Raw genomic sequence first — 19,365 nt, 5'->3', positions numbered from 1 at the left:
TGGTATAGGTACATATTAATTTGAAATGTTTTTATGCTCGCGAGTAAACGCATGTGTATTAATATAAATTGCGTACATTAAATTGCAATCTAAGGACCAAGAATAATAGTAAGTGGAAAAAAGTCCCGGACAGTGAAAATCCGGAATAAAATATTATTCAGACCATTTTATTGTATATAATCCTGGAATTTCAAAATATGCGTCGCGTAATATTGTCACGTACCGTGGAAATCTGGAAAGTTTACTCCCGACCGCATTTCTCCTGGTTTCTTTCGGTCTTATTTTTTTACTTATTGTGTTGACAAAATATACAGGTTTTAAATTTTCAAAATAAAAAAAAAATAATGTTCAACACAAATTACAATAATTAGAGCTAATACCTCATAACAAATGGTATTGTGACCGTTTGTAGACTTCAGTCACTATCTTAAAAATTAATTATGTTGCTATTGCATTGGGCCAAAAAATTAAATGACAAAATAATTGCCAAAAAATTATAAGCGATCACGTGACCTTCGGATTGACATAATTTTGGCGAACAATTTAATGGTAATAACACGTCATATTATAATAGTATATAAAAAAAAATTTAACTAGGTACATCAGTATTGTTATTATTATTTCATCTGTGAGTGAGACGTACATTTATCATCTTCTCCATCCGTCTCAATAAACGATTCACTCGTCTCGTAATCTTCAGACAAATCAAACGTTTCCGCCATACCAAATAATATGCCCGCGTGATGGAAATAAAAGTTCATAAAAGCTTCATTAACTAACCAATTGCACTGGTGATTATATTGTTTGAAAAATGTTTGAAAATACCATCTATCGGGATTTGTCAAATTAAATTTATCATTAAATAAATTGAAGAACGATGGATATTGAATGGTTTTGTTAAAAGGAACTTCGGTGCCTTCAAGTGTTACATTTTTCGTTTGCTGTGTCACATTTTTTCCCTCATTCCAATTAATTTCACAGCCAGTGAGTTTGTACTCAAAGGTGTTTTCCACACCATACAATTTAACAAAATCAAAAATATTGTCTGGAGGGTCCTCTTCGAACTTCAAGGTCAGTACATTATTAGTGAACCATTCGTTAGGTGTGAAATGGAATTCCATAGTAAATCCGATATACTCTTCCGACCGATTACATCTGATATCTGACAAGTGTCTAATGATTGGCTTATCATGTGGTAGTATGTGACTTTTGAATTTATACGAGTTCTCCATGTACACAAACCAAAAGTCCGGTATTCCTTTCGGTTCTTGTCTACACGATTCAAGTTCTATTTCCCCTAGTTCATCATATCTGGGAACTTGTACGTCTTCTTCATCAGAACTACTGTATTCACCTTTGGTAGGCTCGTAGTTTCCTTGAATTATATCCGTTTGTTTATTAATATATGGCTCGTACACTTTTTGGTATTTCAATTTAAGAAGATGAACTTCAGCCTCGAATCTCAATTTAATTTCATTCTGGGCTAAAATTAGTCTTTTTAGAGCCCGCACGCGCTTTTTTACTTCTGGCGACATATTTGTTAATTTATTTTTAAAAACCATACAATGAATCCAAGTGCGTTGTTTGTTTCACGATGATCACAAAAATAAATTTAAATGACTGTGAGAAATTATATTTTATAAGAACAAAATCGCTATTTAAAAAACTATCTATTTATAAAAAAAAAAATAGTAAGGTTGTCATCGTTATAAATTATTATATATCCATGTATTATTATCATAATAATAAAATACCTATAATATTACAAAGTGTGCCTTAAGATATATCCGTATTTTAATATCGTATTCACATAAATTTAGTTTCGATATGAAGTAATTTACAAAAAGAAGTCAATTGCATTTAGAGATCTGAACTAAAACATGATAACAAAAACAATATAATAATTATAGAAGTATCAAAATCAGTAACACACACATAATATTATAATAGGACGACGAAAGTACGAAACCATAAAGTACCAAACAAAAATATAGCTAAATTGCCTATCTTAGACGCCGTGTGATCATGATTGTAATGCAAAACACAATCCATATTTTGTATTGTATTAATAATATTATTAATCGTTACTGATATTGAACGTGCGGAGACTAAAATTTGTTCCAATGACATATCATATTACGTTGTTCTAAGTATTATGTTGCATGAAAATCTATAAAGAAAAACAGAAATATAATGATTTAATAATAATAATGGTATTATCACCAAGCTATTGTAATATAAAGTATACAAACGAAAAACCGTTTACTTTCCAATGGGATCTTTGAACGTGTATGATAATATATTTGTGTGTTATCTTTTACATTTTCTGTGCATCAAAACACAGTTTTCATAGTACTTAATAGTTAATATATCACATTCACAATCTATTAATTAATGTTCCCCGACACAAAATAAGTATATTAAAATATTCCAGAACCACGTCTTTATACCTATTATAACCGCAATAACCACGACATGCTGCCGTACGAACATAATGAAGTCGTACTCGCATAATACACAGAACCATGCACGTAGTATTTCATAACTAAGTAGGACTAAAACAAAAGCAATCGGTGGGTTGACGACGAAATCATAATATTTACAGCAAACCGCGGGCGATCAACAAGTGCGCGCGCGTTCGATTCGGTCGCCGGCGCTACTCGCGTTATCACTTATCGCATATTGTACGCCACCGCAGTAAGTCATATCTACAAACGTATATTATACATAATAATATTGTACGGTTTAATATCGCACGATCGCGTTTATTGGCGTTTGGCAAACATTCATTACACACGTAGTTGTCACGTAAGGCGTACCTACTTCAATAACGTTCGAGTGCGTCACATATACACAATCGTATATAATAATATTATACACTTAGACGATCAAACAACGGAATCGATAGTTGTAGTGTTGTAGAAGGACGTGTGAGTTTACATTTCGTACGCCGTGTGCGCATTATTAGAGCGTCGTCGTCGGTCGGCACTCGACGACGCGTATTACAGTTGACGCGGGGGTAAAAGTGAAAAAGCCGCGCCCGATAATTACAAAGGACTTTTGCACCCTTTCGGGGCTTGGCGAAAACCGCCGGATTGCGCGTCGTCGGCGGGGAGGGTTGGAGAGAGGGCTAAACCGCGGCGAGGGACCGACGCTGCAGACGTCCGTCGTCGTCGGCGACTCGCGTGTTTACGCCCCGAGCGCAACGGTCGTGTTTGGTTTGCTCTAATTAAAAAAAAACGAAACCCACGGACTTCCGCCACATCCGTTTTCTCTCTACTTCCGTCACTCTGTCACGCACACGACCACTCCGTAGTCTCTCTACATTATAATACGGACACCGTGTAATTTTATATCCGTTTTTTTTTTTTTTTTGTTTCCGCCGGCCGCTGATGCGCGCGTGTTTGATTTGTGCGACTTTTTATACGTTTTTTTTTTCATTTGCTTTTACACGACCATTACACAGCAAATTATTTCATCGAGTGCCTTGCACGTCGTCGACACCCCTTCCTATAGTATAATATGATGCTTTACACACCGCCAATCCGTCACACCTGAAAAACTTTTCGTCATTTAAGAACGCGATTATCGGACGAAGGACTTGTGTTCCCGCCGAGAGATTCGGCTACACGGCGATCAGGCTTTTATTCCGCACGTCGAAAATGATAATATTTATTAATCTCGATCCGCGTACGAATCGCTCAATGATGATTATCGAGTTTTAATTTGCGTCGTCGTCATGGACGATTGGAGGAAGATTGCTATTGAATACTTTTTATATTTAACGCGACACGAGAGACATATAGTTATCCGTTGAAATGTGGATAGTAGTCAGTAGTGCATTAGTGCCATATTATGATTGTATTATTATATCGTAGTTTTCAATTTAAGAATCCTTCGAACTTGATAAAAAACGAGTGAATAAAATATTATGTCAACTGTACGTTTTTTTTATACAGCAATACAAACATTTTACTTTTCCGCAGTTGAGTGTGCTGACCGCGCCACACCATGCCATGCCAGTTGTGTACGTATCGACCGATGTGGCAAGCTCCTGGATGGGTGACCACACGGGATTTTTAGCTACAAATCCATGCCACACATACAAACGTGTTTCGACCAACCGTTCCAACCCTCCCCCCTACAAAAAAAAAAAAAAAAACAGCCATAGTGGTGCCAGTGGTGGAGATGGTATTTATTAAGCTAGGTGTAGGATTAAATTTGTGTAACCCACTCGAGAGGACTAGTTTTCGGTGGTTTGTTGAGGGAGCTAAATGACCTGATTCCCCGATGAGGCAAAATCTTGAAAGTTGGTTTTTGTGAAATAGTGCAGAGGCTTGAGAATGGATGGAAGTTTTAAGGGTTTCGATACTGGCAGAAGATAATGTGATCTCATTCCTTCCATGAGATGGAATGCCAAGCATCAGCCTTGCGCCTATTGTTTTGTCCGCCTCAAGATGATTAAAACACGTGTCTTCTGCAGCATTTTATATACCTATAATAGGTATAGATATATAGGTAACTTCGGGTAAAGCGCGTGGGCGTGGTATTACCGTGAGCAAACTCGAGGACGTCGTCAAACGATCGGGTAAAATGTCCGTGACATTTTGGCGAGAATCTGGTGTAGTTGTAATTGTCCGATAGGTGCAGTTAATACCTATAATATCACGTCAGTAAAAAAAAAAAATGGTGGATAAAAAACAAATCGTCGTTACGCCCCGTGTTCGCGGTGGCCTGCAGGGGTGGACGGGGTGATCCTAGGTCATTATTATATTCGCTTACATATTATATTGTATACGCGACACGCGTGTGTCTCATAATAACTGAGTAGCGTAGGTATAATAGTACACAACAGTCAACAGCACTATATAATATTTACTGCATGCACACCGGTCAAAGTCTTGCGGTTTCACGTTTTCCAGCACAGCGGTCATTAGGTTATAATATGCGGAAGCAGGTGCACGTCGTCGATATAGGTTCCTATATGGCTGTATAATATCGACTTCCGGGTCGTCCGGTCGCGCGTCTACATCTCGCAAGTGCTGCAGGTGTGAGGAAGTGGCGGGCAGTGATTCAAAACGAGTGTCGTGCACGCACATCCCTCCCGCAGTGGCGTCGACACGGAAATCCCATCGATACGCGAGCGGCGAAAAGGGTAGTGCGCGCTGCAGCACTCGACGACGAGCGTGTTATTCCGTTCTATATATTATTATTATTATGATGGATCATATTTATTATATTATGCGTATTGTACAACCGTCATCGAACACATACCGTATACCAGTTATAATATATTATTATTATTATTATACAGCAGCGGCGCACTGCACCGCACCGGAGCTCTCGTGTTAATTACGCGTACCATTGTGTCCCCGTGTGCGGATTCGATTTCCGATGACGAGGAGGAGGAGGGTGTAGTCGAACATAATACTACTACGGGGCACATACGACACTACACCCGACACAGTATTAACACTCTGCTCGTACATAATATATATATTATATTATATCACGTGCGTGTACATACGATATCGTGCGTGCGGTGTAAAACATCATCGCCGCAGTGTATGATATATTGTATATCGCATCGTATAATCGAGTTACGGATGTGATTAATCAAAGTGGTGGTCCGCGACTCGTATTATTATACACCACGACTATGACGACGACGACGATAATAATAATAATAATAATGATAATAAAATATAGTGTCGGCGAAGGGTTTCGCTGCGCTGCGGTATAGTTATATAATAATATTATTACGATGATCGCCCACGGTTATTGTTATTATTATTATTATTTTTTTTTTTTAATTTTTAATCTGTTTAATTGGCGAACCGGGTCCCAGATGCGATACGGCACACCGGCCGACGTTAGCCCCGCGGAAATTACCGGCCGCAGCTGATGGTCCCGCTGGATGACGATGATTACTAGCTCCTATACCACCTCCTATACCACCGTACACTACACCATCAACTGACTATATAACTACCAACACTATAATATATAATACAGCCGCGGCGATGATGATGTTAAATTCTCGTCGTCACTTGCCCGCGACTATACGAACCCCAAGGGCCCGATTCTTCTTCGTTATCCGTCGTACGACAAACTTTCACGAACGCAATAATTATCATCATCATCATCATTATTATTATTACAACGACGACGACGAGTTGCTGTTCAGGCCCCGTCCGATTTTTCGACCATCACTCTAATAATATAATAGGTATAATAAATACACTATACTTATCGTGGTGACGCGCTCGATGTTTTTTTTTTTTTTTGGCGATTTTTTTATGTCACATACCTTTTTTTTGACGAAACCCATATAATAAAACATCCATTCAACGCAACGCAAAGGACGTTGTAAAGTCAAAAAGAAGTTAAAGGGCCATCTGTAATAATGGTAATTCTGATTTTTTTTTATATTCCTAAATTCCAAAAACACGGTGCAAAAACCTGCACAGTGTCAAAGAAAATCAAAACTAGCCATATACTTCCGGTTCTTATATGGATTGAAAGTAAAAACTGTGTTGTAAAATCTAACCCAAGATAAAGTCTAAAATGAAGTACGATCCCTGCGGAAATGTATAAAACTCGTGATAACACGTGCTAATTTGCATTTGATTAATAATTTTGATGCTCGAAAAAAAATCAAGTAACTTTTTATTTAATTATAGGTTTGGGAAGAGTAAAGTATAAACAGGATATGAAATAGCACGGATGGAAGTTTGCGGTATAATGGGATACAAAGGGGTGAGAAGTTACAATTCTGTTTTGAACAGGACGCGATTGTATATACCCACCTACAGTTGGGTAACAAAACCTTGGTTAGCGGTTTATCTGAATTTCCAAACGTGCTCAACTTGACGAGCTGATTAAAACATTTTTTTGAGAAGGAACAAAATTTCACCGTTAGCATAATAATTAGTATGTCGACAACGGACATTTGAAAGTAGTGAGCGTTTTCGAAAACTCCAATTTCTCTCCATGAAAATATATAATAACTCGGACAAGACAACAAAAATATATAATAACGATCATTGACTTTCATAGAATGCGTTCGACAACCACACCTATGTCCTATATAAAGTAAACAATAAATGTATAGGAATTAGAGAAATAGTATAAAATAAAATAAACATATAAATTATATCTTCTTAATTATACCGCGAGCATATGCAACTCTACGTCTCTATTGTTTCTTTTTTTTTTGTTGACATAAACGTCTTTTTTTGGACAGTAAATCTTTATGTAATAATAATAATAATTAGGTATGTTATCGAATTTAGGCGATTATATGATCAAAAAATCAAGTCGAACCGTGTAAAATGACCATAGGACTATAGGTATCATATAACCATAGAAAATCAGACATTGGAGATCATATTGTATAATATATTATAACTCGTGAGTATAATGACCGTACGCAAATATAAGTACCTACCTATCTCATCTACAATATTATTAAAGCGGATGAGTGGAAGTCGCTCCGCTGTACAGTAGGTTACAAGTGGGTCAATGTGTAATGGATTGTATTTAACTTGAATTCAATGATATAATATCATTGTATGAGAAAAACGATTCTGAGCGGAGACGGTTTGTCAGTCTGGATTTTGTATACTGTCGTTATGTATTATAGCCTGTAAGTTGATTTAATATTATAATATGTTATTATTTTTTATCCATTGCCATGTTGATAAACAAAGCGTTAGAAATTATTAAAATCCCATTTTTAGCGGTTTTTCACAATTTGTCGGTAGTTTTTCCCGTGGCATTAAATAACTATTGAACAAATCGAAAAATGACCACTTTAATAAGTACCATTTTGATCCAATTTTATAAAAGATAAGGTACTATGTGTTGAAATCGAAGTACTCTTTCTGGTAGAAATTTTGCATACAGAATAAAAATAAAAAATTTGAAAAAAATAATAAAAATAAAAATATAAACACAATTGTAAAACCACTAGCTTCAGCTCGCTCCGCTCAGAATCTAATAATATCGATCGCATTGCTTGTATAACGGCGATGTGCCTATATACTCGTACCAGGCGATTGCCTATGACGAGTTGAGTAAGATGCGGTGAATGATTTTATTTTGTTTGAGTTAGACCATAAAAAGGGGCGTGGCTTTGTGGATTTTGAGATTGGGCCGGTAGCTAAAGTGGATTTTCCTATACTGCGGATGTGAGCGAAAGTTGAATTTGAGTTGCGGTAAAAAAGGTTCTTGCTGTTAGTTATTATTGTTTGCTTGACGTGTTGAAGAGAGAATTATTTTATTTATCACAAACCATGGGGAGGAGGTGATAGTACGGAGGCCGATGTTTTGGACGGCTTCGAGTTTACGCCAATTCGCTTTCGATATTAGTGGTCCCCACGCCGGACCGGCGTATGATAGAATAGGTTTAATATACATTTGCAGTACATTAAGCTTTGATTTGATGGGAATGGGGCTGGAGCGGTTTAAGATCGGATACAGCATACCGCGGACGGCGGTGGCTTTCTTGATAGTTGACTTTATATGCGCTGATAACGTGAGATTTCGGTCCAGGGTTACACCCAGGTAATTTGATGTAGGAGACCAGGGGATTCGGTGACCGTTTAGGTTCAGGCGATGTGAAGCAAAATTGTTAGGACCGTTGAACATGACAGCAACCGTTTTTTGAGCGTAATAATAATATCGATAAAACGATACCCAATACAAAATGTGCCGCTTCTAAAATGTGTTACCACTGCGTGAACCCCCACGGTATAGGCACGCGCTAAGGGGCGGCGTGAGGGGAAATCACCCGTCACATAGCAGCCAACACGCGTCATCGTCGTAGTGGGCCTGTATCATATACACCATCACTAAAGTATCGTCGTCATAATCATAATAATATAATAATCATCTTCGACCGTCTAACCATTTTAGTGCCCACGTGCAGCCCACGGCTGGCGCACGCGGCAGTGCTGGTCGTATATAATATAATACATAATACTCGAGTCGCGCAAGATGAACGAGTCTACCGGGAGATGCGAGACGGATGTGATCGAGTGTGGACCGGACATGATAATATATATATATAACACCCTCCCTCCATATTCTCTCGTACCCGGCCGAAACGGTTATATTGATTCGATTCTCGCGTACCGGTGAATTATAGGGGACGGGGTGCGGGGTCAAGTTTTCTCTCATCCCGGCCAAAGTATTATCACCGTCGTCATCGGGGAGGGCGATAGTTTGAGATGTGTTACGTTACGTTGTCGCGTGCACATTAAGGACGAAGACGCGCTATTGTACCTATGTGGCTATACGCGTTATAACATTATAATACGCATTGTGCATGTACCACCGCGGAATGTACACTACGCCAAAATGCGCGAATGTGTCGCCGGCTGACGGGGTAGTGACCATTATGTGTCGTATAGCTCATCTGCAAAATCCTGTTATAATGATATCAGCTCTTAGTATCGTATGCATGTTATAATATAAAATGAACTCTTAAACATTTTGAAACGTAAAAAAAACTCTAGTTTTTATTCGATGAACGATTTCCAGCGATGTTTGCAACAATAATATTAGGTTCGGGTGGCGGATTGAAACGTAGGTGCTTCATCAGTTTTAAGAAAGTCAACATGGTTCACGGGTGCTTTGAAAAGTCTTTTTTACTTTGGAAATCATATTTGGTCGAAAGCGCTAAACATCCCTCTCACTTCCTCTATGCTACTTTTTGAAGACCACGTTACGGCTAGTTCACCTTATAAAAACCACTTTAAAATATAACGCTTTTAAAACGTTAGCGCCTTTTACACTGAGGGTGTGACGTCAGATTTTCACAACAAAATACTGTCATTCAGAACCCCGAAAATACCACAAACTTCTATATACCTAATTCAGTGTACTCGTAAGTACTAGTTATAACTTATATTGTGTGACTTCTAGAGCTTTAAAAATAAATATGCATAGAAATGCTATAGCCTACAAGTCACGCTCCGTGGTAATAATAATAATATCGGGCGCAAGTGAGGTTTTTAAATGTCTATTACAATAGTCGTTTAAATAATGCACCTTTGTCCAAGTGTCACTGCAGTCTCCTCGGGTTTCTGGCCCTTTCCACAAAACTCGTCCGTGTTTCACAAAGCTTCCCAAAAGTCCTACATCACCCCGTTAATATCTCCGCAGAAAATCCGTAGGTATATCTAAATGAAGTTTTTATCAACTGTAATCTGTAAGAAAATGTGTGACGTTAAATTGGCATTTTCGTATTCATCACTGCTGTCGATAAAGCAACATAATATATAAATAAATAAATATAATGTTTTGTCACGGTCTCATAGAGAATCTTTGGTCTTGTGCATGGTCAACTTTTAGCCTGGGACGTACTTTATACCGACCGTGGTACACGTATGTCCGGGTAGAGTTGGTGGTTTTTTTTCCAAATACCAGTTATTATTGCTAAAGCACCACTTGCACGGTACACGGTGTAGTATAAGTTCAATAACGTATACTATATTATAATATATGGGTTTACGCCGTTGACGGGTTTTCCGGTATACCTGTTCTATAACCACAATACCGGTGTCCGATTTCAATACCGTCAACCGTATACTCGTGTTCATTATCTTGTTGAACGTACAAAACGATGAAACGTATAATAATTAACTCTGGGTCGTGAAATTACATTTTCTCCTAGTTATCCGTAAGACCTTAACTCGCACTCTAACTCTCAGTGCATGTGTACCATGATGGAACCAGCCCTATTAGATTTAAGATTTTAGAAAAACAATCGAGGTACCTACCTACCTAGTATTTAAATTAATTACAATAGCTTACCTACTTTGACGTGCATTCAAGAATTTCAGTCCATATAATAAATAATAATATTATATTATCAAATACATTAGAGACCCATCTACGGAGATTGTTGCACAACAATATATTATTACAACATGTAAAACGTACGTATATATAATATACAGAGTGTAACAGGTAGAAATGACTTTTGAAATAACTTTTGTTCTAATCAATATTTACATTTTTTTGGATATATTCAAAATAGTCAATTTGTGAATCTGATTATAAGAACAATTTTGATAGTAAAAACATTTATCTAAGTCAAGTAGTTTATTTTTTAGAATTTTTAAAATTTCAATTTTTTTGATTAAATGAATTTAGTAAAACTTTTTTTAAAACATTTTTTTTTGGGAATTTACTGACACGAGGTTATTTCTTAAATTATTTACTAATCATATAATTTTAATAATCGTTGTCATGCGTTTAAGTAGCATGATTTTTTTTGCAAGTCTTTCTGTTACACCTCATATATTATGTACCTATGTCTTAAAATTTATCATACTCATATAACGAGTAGGTGCATATAATAATTTAGTGGTCAGGATTATAGCACGCTAAGAATTGTAGCATCGTTACCTTATTTGTAGCAGTCGCGTCGCTACAGTACGCACAATGTAGCGAATATTTTCATTGGTCGCTAACAACAATCATTATGTCGTATCAATATAATGAAATTGAATAAAATTTATTAAAAGATTGCGTAGATTTTTTTGTTGCTATCATATCAGCTATACGAGAGCCAATATTTTTTTAAAAACATATCGAGTAACTCACATTTTTTTGTAATTCCAACCTGCGCAGTGGCCGGATGTATTCGAATACCAACTAACAGTTTTAAGTATGACACGTTTAGTATTTTACCAAAACTATACGTCGTGACAGACATGAGATAGGCACGCGGAAAATGTCAAACGGCTGAAAATACAAGAAAATAGTGGTGAGCAAAATATAGTCCATCGTTATATAATACTCATTAATACGTGAATAAATCGGGAAAAAAATGCAGCAGAAAAATTTCAGTCGGTGCTTACATATTTTTAACAACAGCATATTTAGAAGTACCTGAACGAGGAACATTGAAAACAAAATTAGCAGTACAGTGATAGCGCTAACCACTTTTTTTTTTTGGGGGGGGGGGGGAAATAGCTGCTGCAGTACCGTTACAAAAAAAAAAAAAAACACTATGCGACCACTGCACAATAATATTAAGCGACGTGTGTACAGGTATGCATTTTATGTCAGACGAAAAGCGTTCGTGAGACGCACAACACGCACCGCGAATGTGCAGTATAATATATGATATTATTTGCTCACTTAATTACGAACGACTGTTTTCCGGTCGGGCTTATACATTTAAACGCACACGATTAGAGGGGCTCACGACAAAACCTTTTTCGCGATGGGGTGGAATCATCATCCCTTTCTCTCGATTCGTCTCATTCTCTCGCCGCATATATATCGCTGTCCCTCGCTCTCTCACCCCATTACACGTACCCCATCTCACTCTGATGACGCTCTAGACACACTGCTACCGCCGCACCGCGCCCCTCGCACGGTGCGGCGGCGTAAAATCGTGTGCGGTAAGCCACTCTGCAGAGGGTGCGGTAGCAACTATAGCAGTGCGGTTGCGTGGTATAATACAATGGTACACCGAAAACCGCGTTTCTGAATAATATCGTTCGGACCGACTACGGCGACAACGTCGCGCGCCGACCTGACGAGGGCGATAAAAGTTTTTACGACGAACGAAGCACTGCGATGATGCAATAACCTATAAGCGACCATATTATATACGTCGTGCGCGTCCAAAGTCGAGGCGATATTGAATCGAGGGACAAGGCTTTGTTTCGAATTATTTTGATTGTACGGCGGTGGATCTAACACGGACACGCGAAAGTGAAATCTACTACGTAGTACAATTATTTACAGCAGTCAAAAATAAACCCGGCTTTACGAACCAAGCCGTGTACGATACAGATGACAATTATATTGCACGTAGCTCTTAAACTATAAATTCGAGAGTGTTCATTTTCAAAACCTATAGCAGACCAATCATCGCCTATTACGCGGGGTCTGCATGCGGACTGCCTAACCAAAGCTGGTCAAAACTCGAGGCACTACAATCTGCTTGTCTCCGTCAGATCACAGCCTTGGACTGGTGCGTATCAGACTATACCATCAGATCTACATTGAAAATCCTGACATTAAAAGTGTCCGTAGCACTAAATAAATCTTCTCTCGCTCTAAACCTACACAATTCAAGCTCCGAAATCAGTGACCAAAACGCCTCCAAAAGAGCAGTCTCTTTTAAAAAAACCACTCACCTGATACCATATAACTAGTCGAAAACCTAACTAAAATATCACCCTCGTGATTCACCTCCGTGTCTCCGCAGGAAGCGTAAAGCTTCGATCTGAGTGTACATGCGGACAAAGCAAAGCAAAAGGAGATCCCGCGCGCAATCGTTCGGAGTTCGTTTATAATAATGTTCTAATGGTATTGCAAGCCAAAGGACTATAACACACGACGTATTATGATCCTTTTTCCGGCGGACCTATATATCTGCAGTGTTCTGTCTATAGTGCTCTGCTGCAGGACAACTATATACAATATAACGTTTATTGGCAATCCTTTGGCAACGCGCTTGCGCGTATTACGAATTTTTTTATTTTTTTTATTTAAATAAACAAATATACAGTTTTACATTAATTGTACAATTGAATTATCTATCTTCAGTAAGCTAGGCTTGTGGCGAAGATAGAGAGTTATAAATTGATACATATCATGCTTAAAAACTAAAAAAAGGAAAAACTAAAACACTATTATTGCGTAATTATACAATACAAAAAGAGATAAGTAAAATATAATACAATAAGGTTTACCTAAGTTTCATTTAGAGATGCATGTAGCCAATCATTAATTAATTTTTTAGCGTTATGATATTTGTAATTAATATTAACATTCTTCTTTATAGAGAAAGGCATAGAATTGTAATATATAGGACCTAGATAATCAACAAATTTTTGACCAACTGATTTTTTACAAAGAGATGTTTTAGCATCAAAAGATCGAAAAGCTCTTTTGTTACTAATTTCATTTTTCTCTACCCATTGATCTAAATGTTTGATCACCCACATAATAGCCATTTTTTTGAAAACAAAGTTAACTGGTAATACATTGAACTCTTTAAAATTAAGACCAGTTGAACCAACATAGTTTGTTTTTTGTAAACATACACGCACTATCTGTCGTTGATGAAGCAGTAAAGGTTTTAGAGCGTTATCCGAGAGCCCTCCCCAGATTAACAATCCATACTGAAATATTGCTTGATATAGTAGAGCTAAGTATACAGTATACGATGTGCAATAATAATAATAATAATAAATTTATTATTAAATCGTTATAATAATTCTGGCGCGTCGAAATCCGCCGCGGGGCAAAACTCGTGGCGAGAAATTTAATCTTGCACAATGATATAATATTATTATAATAATATAATCACGCGAGTGCGATCGTTAATCGTTTTAATAATGATGTACGAGCACGTACTGATTGCATACAGGTACATATTATTCAAGTTACGTGGGTGGAAATGTAAACGAGATCGCAATTTTTTATAATAATATTATTATAATCACGATAAGTGTCTATATAGCGATTTAAAATAAAAAAAAAAAAAACCCGTAAATAGTCGTGTCGTTTGGACGTCGGCGGTTGTTTAAATCAAATTCGCGCGTGCACGTTATATTATAATATTATTCTTGTACAGGATGATTCCTGCACAGTACCACTCGCGTTTCTTTCGTGGTGAAAAATATTTTACGCACCATTGAAATATTCTATAGAAACATATTTTATATTATTTCCACGATAATAATTGTTGCGGTTCATATGCCACAACGCTTCGTTTGTCATAAAACAATATATCTCAAGACGCAGCCAGCTGCCAATGTATATGGGAGATTACGACGATTTACGTCTGTATTTGAAAATTATTCAAACGGTCGTACCTAACATACCGCGACAGCGTTCTAACAGGTGGTGCTGTATAGTTTGGCTAACACCGTGCAAGAAGAAGTACGCCCTGTACATTATAATATAATATACGTTTGTGTATAATTATAGCATTATTTCAGCGGTGCACGTGCGTCGTGTTGCGAGATGCATTTTTATTTATTTATATATTTTTTTTATTTTTTACATATATAATATGCGTACGCAAGTATCGTTATTATTATATATTACCGTTATTATATTATACATTATTATCATTACGTCGGCGGTCGTAAAAGTGCAGTATACGACCGAGGACGGGAAACGGACACGGCCCGTAATATTATAATATCGACGATATAAATCACGAGATATACTATTATATACATAATAATAATAATATATAGGCACCAATGTCCCAGCTATAATAACCTTTATATACGATAATTATTATACGATTGTATAGATCTCGATAGATAGAGTGTTGGCGTGGGCGTGGCGAGCACATGACAATAATTATTATCATATCATACCTACACGCATACGATTATTATAATGAAACTAGCTTGCTGATCCCGCTGGCACTTCGTTGCCCGTTAAATGTACCAATTCTATATTAATCAAACTTTGTTCAATTCGTTATTTAATATTCGGCGTATGGTGTATGGTGTTCAAAATTTATCTTAACTTTTCTGTTGCCCGGGATAAAAGTTCTGATTCGCGGCAGTACATTATCAGGTAGGCAATCTACCTGCGGTAGATCGCGGACCCCGGCGTGCTGTTTGTACGTAAGTGTACGATTTAACTCTAAAGTATCAAAATTGTAGTACTAAGTTTGTCGTTTTTACTTAATTCCACATACGGAGGATTTATATAATCAATTAATGCAAAAGCCTAACGCAACCGTACTGAAATCCGATGAATAAAACTTGAGAGGCCATAGCTCCGGAACCACATATCGCACAGCGTACAAACTTCACAGAAACCATCTACATATCAATCTTAATATGCCCTGAAATTTTTATCGAAATCGGTTCGGTGGATCTTGAGCTATAAGATTTATTCAAAATGTACACTTATTTTTATATATTATATAGATTATATAAATATTATTTTAAATATTATTATTCGTGTCCGTCGTAATAGCGCTCTCGGCCCGTCGTCGTAGTCTCGGCCAGGTGTCGTCGACGTCGTCGGTTTACGACGCCGATTGCGCTTTCCGCTGCACAATATTATATTATTATTATTATTATTATTGTTGTTGTTATTACTATCGTGTGCCCCGCTATATACGCGACGACTCGTCCGTTGGCTTTTTACGACGTCTGTCGCGAAAACCGTTTTGTTCTTCTTTCGGTTGTTTAATTGTCGCTCATATATAACGCCGCCGTCGCCGACCGTGGCGTGTCGAATTTCGATTTTGTACGCCACCGCCGCCGTCGTCACTAAATATGCAATAAATCGGTACCTATATATATAGGCTATAACATTTGCACTACGGATAAACGTCAGAGGAGCATCGTCGCACAGACATACATAATATTATGGTGATGGTATCTCATATTTCACTTGAGATTCGCCACTGCGGCGCAGATATTTAGTCGACGCGGCGTCCTACCGATTTTGCGGGTATTTATGTTTAAAACGTACGCGGTAAACATTCGTGTCAGACAACGCCGTGTTTTCGTGTCTATATTATAGCGCCGAGGTAAATACCGTAAAACTGGAATTAGGTTTTCTCGAAATACTGAAAAATTTACATTAATATTATACGTCCTAATCTGATCTGAACATTTTCAAGCCGATCGGTATTGGTAAAAGTAGGTACATTGAAATATTCAGGAAAATTAGCTATTCAAAAAATTATTTTGGTTACCTCTACTTGATGTATTATATGATTGTAGCGTTTAATGTGTCGACGGGTTGTAGGTACCTATATCATAATATTTACATAATATCAGATTTTTGACAAAATAATATGTAATCTGAGCACACCGCACGCGAAAACAATTACGATAAAGACTAATTAATAATAATAATAATATAAATATGATGCAATACCTACCAAATGTTTTGAATCTGTTTGAGCAGTTCATTATGATAATATATTAAATTATTATAAATCTTGAAAACTGAAATTACAAAGGTCAATAACACTTTTTATTATTCGTTGCATAATAATAACAGTAGTACCTATAATATGCACTAAGATAGTACCTCCTCGTTTCGTATATACATGTCTATATAAAAAGACATATAATAATAATAATAATAATTTAAATAATAAAAAAAATACATTTAAAATATTAAACATGTTTTATAGTATAATATCTGGTACAGTGATGCACAGACTGCTTCCATCTCAGAGACGTACCTATAACGATGGTAATAACAAAAATGAATTATAATAGTATAATAATATGATAAGCGACGACGAAATAGGTATTTGTTATAATGAGATAATCGTTTTGCAGGAAATCTATTATAAAATAATTATAATATAATAAATATTGTAATGTTGCCATGTTTTTACACACTACTTAATCACGCATCACGTATATAATATTTATATATTATGTACCTATATGTATACTAAAATAAGAATTTGGCTAAAGGGTGTAAAATGTAATATAATTTCATCGACACCGTGAACCTCTAATATAGCAAAAGCGACAGATATAATAATGTAGCTGGTAATGTATAGTAAAAAACGCAAATGGTAGAAGAATATAATATAATGCGTTATGACTATACATAATAATTTGCGTGTACGTGTAACGTAACGTATTTTTCGGTAGCAAGAAAAGTCGATGTCGAGAAGAGTCGAGTTTTCCAAAATATTATATACCTACCTATGAATATTATACTAAGAATTTTCCGGAAGGGCGTAAAATATTATAATATTTCCTAAATGACGTCAACCTCTAATATAGCAAAAGCGAGAGAGATAATAATATAGCTGGTAATAATGTATACCTAGTAAAAAACGCAAATGGTAGAAGAATATAATATAATGCGTTATGACTATACATAATAATTTGTGTGTAAGTGTAACGTAACGTATTTTTCGGTAGCAAGAAAAGCCGATGTCGATATTTCCAAAATATTATGTACCTAATAATATTATAAAACAATTTGGCGAAAGGGTGTAAAATGTAGTATTGCATCGACGACGTGAACCTCTAATTTATTTATTTATTATAAATTTAAACGGGATGAACCCAATAACAAATTAATAGTTATTACATTAGTAAAATTAAATCTATTTAGTAGAATGAAATGACAGAATATATAATCGAACGTAACGTATTTTTCGATAGCGAGAAAAGCCGATATCGAGAAGAGTCGAGATTTCCAAAATTTTATATACCTATGAATATTATAATAAAAGTTTGGTGAAATGGTAAAATGTAGTGTTGCATCGACGACGTAAACCTCTAATATAGCAAAAGCGACAGAGATAATAATATAGCTGGTAATAATGTATAGTAAAAAACGCAAATGCTAAAGGAATATAAAACAATACGTTACAACTATACATAATAATTTGCGTGTACGTGTAACGTAACGTGTTTTTCGGTAGCAAGAAAAGTCGATGTCGAGAAGAGTCGAGATTTCCAAAAGTTTATATACCTATGAATATTATAATAAAAGTTTGGTGAAATGGTAAAATGTAGTGTTGCATCGACGACGTAAACTTCTAATATAGCAAAAGCGACAGAGATAATAATATAGTACCTACGAGTAACATAACGTGTTTTTCGGTAGCTACAAGAAAAGCAGCCGATGTCGAGAAGAGTCGAGATTTCCAAAATATTATGTACCTACCTATGAATATTATACTAAGAATTTGGTGAAATGGTAAAATGTAGTGTTGCATCGACGACGTGAACCTCTAATATAGCAAAAGCGACAGAGATAATAATGTAGCTGGTAATGTATAGTAAAAAACGCAAATGCTAAAGGAATATAAAACAATACGTTACAACTATACATAATAATTTGCGTGTACGTGTAACGTGTTTTTCGGTAGCAAGAAAAGTCGATGTCGAGAAGAGTCGAGTTTTCCAAAAAATTATGTACCTACCTATGAATATTATACTAAGAATTTGGCGGAAGGGCGTAAAATATTATAATATTTCCTAAATGACGTGAACCTCTAATATACCAAAAGCGACAGAGATTATAGCTGGTAATAATGTATAGTAAAAAACGCAAATGGTAGAGGAATATAATACGATACGTTACAACTATAACATAATAATTTGCGTGTACGTGTAACGTAACGTGTTTTTCGGTAGCAAGAAAAGTCGATGTCGAGAAGAGTCGAGACTTCCAAAAGTTTATATACCTATGAATATTATAATACAAGTTTGGTGAAATGGTAAAATGTAGTGTTGCATCGACGACGTGAACCTCTAATATAGCAAAAGCGAGAGAGATAATAATATAGCTGGTAATAATGTATAGTAAAAAAAGCAAATGGTAGAGGAATATAATACGATACGTTACAACTATAACATAATAATT

The 19,365-nt window shown here is 36.3% G+C and overlaps 1 protein-coding gene across 1 annotated transcript; it reads right to left on the bottom strand.

Annotated features, from left to right (window-relative positions):
* Positions 1 to 617: 617 nt before the first annotated feature.
* On the bottom strand, positions 618 to 1,535 carry LOC132942071 (nucleosome assembly protein 1-like 1). Its single transcript, XM_061010371.1, has one exon. It carries the CDS (start codon positions 1,533 to 1,535, stop codon positions 618 to 620), a length of 918 nt encoding a protein of 305 aa, XP_060866354.1.
* Positions 1,536 to 19,365: the final 17,830 nt, after the last annotated feature.

The sequence above is a fragment of the Metopolophium dirhodum genome, chromosome 3, assembly GCF_019925205.1.
Source record: "Metopolophium dirhodum isolate CAU chromosome 3, ASM1992520v1, whole genome shotgun sequence".
NCBI lineage: Eukaryota > Metazoa > Arthropoda > Insecta > Hemiptera > Aphididae > Metopolophium > Metopolophium dirhodum.
The sequence above is the reverse complement of the archived record's forward strand: the minus strand, read 5'-3'. Positions and strand labels throughout refer to the sequence as shown.

Bases quoted from the DNA above. Each gene is read 5' to 3' on its own strand.
- LOC132942071 (XM_061010371.1), bottom strand. From the start codon at position 1,535: ATGTCGCCAGAAGTAAAAAAGCGCGTGCGGGCTCTAAAAAGACTAATT.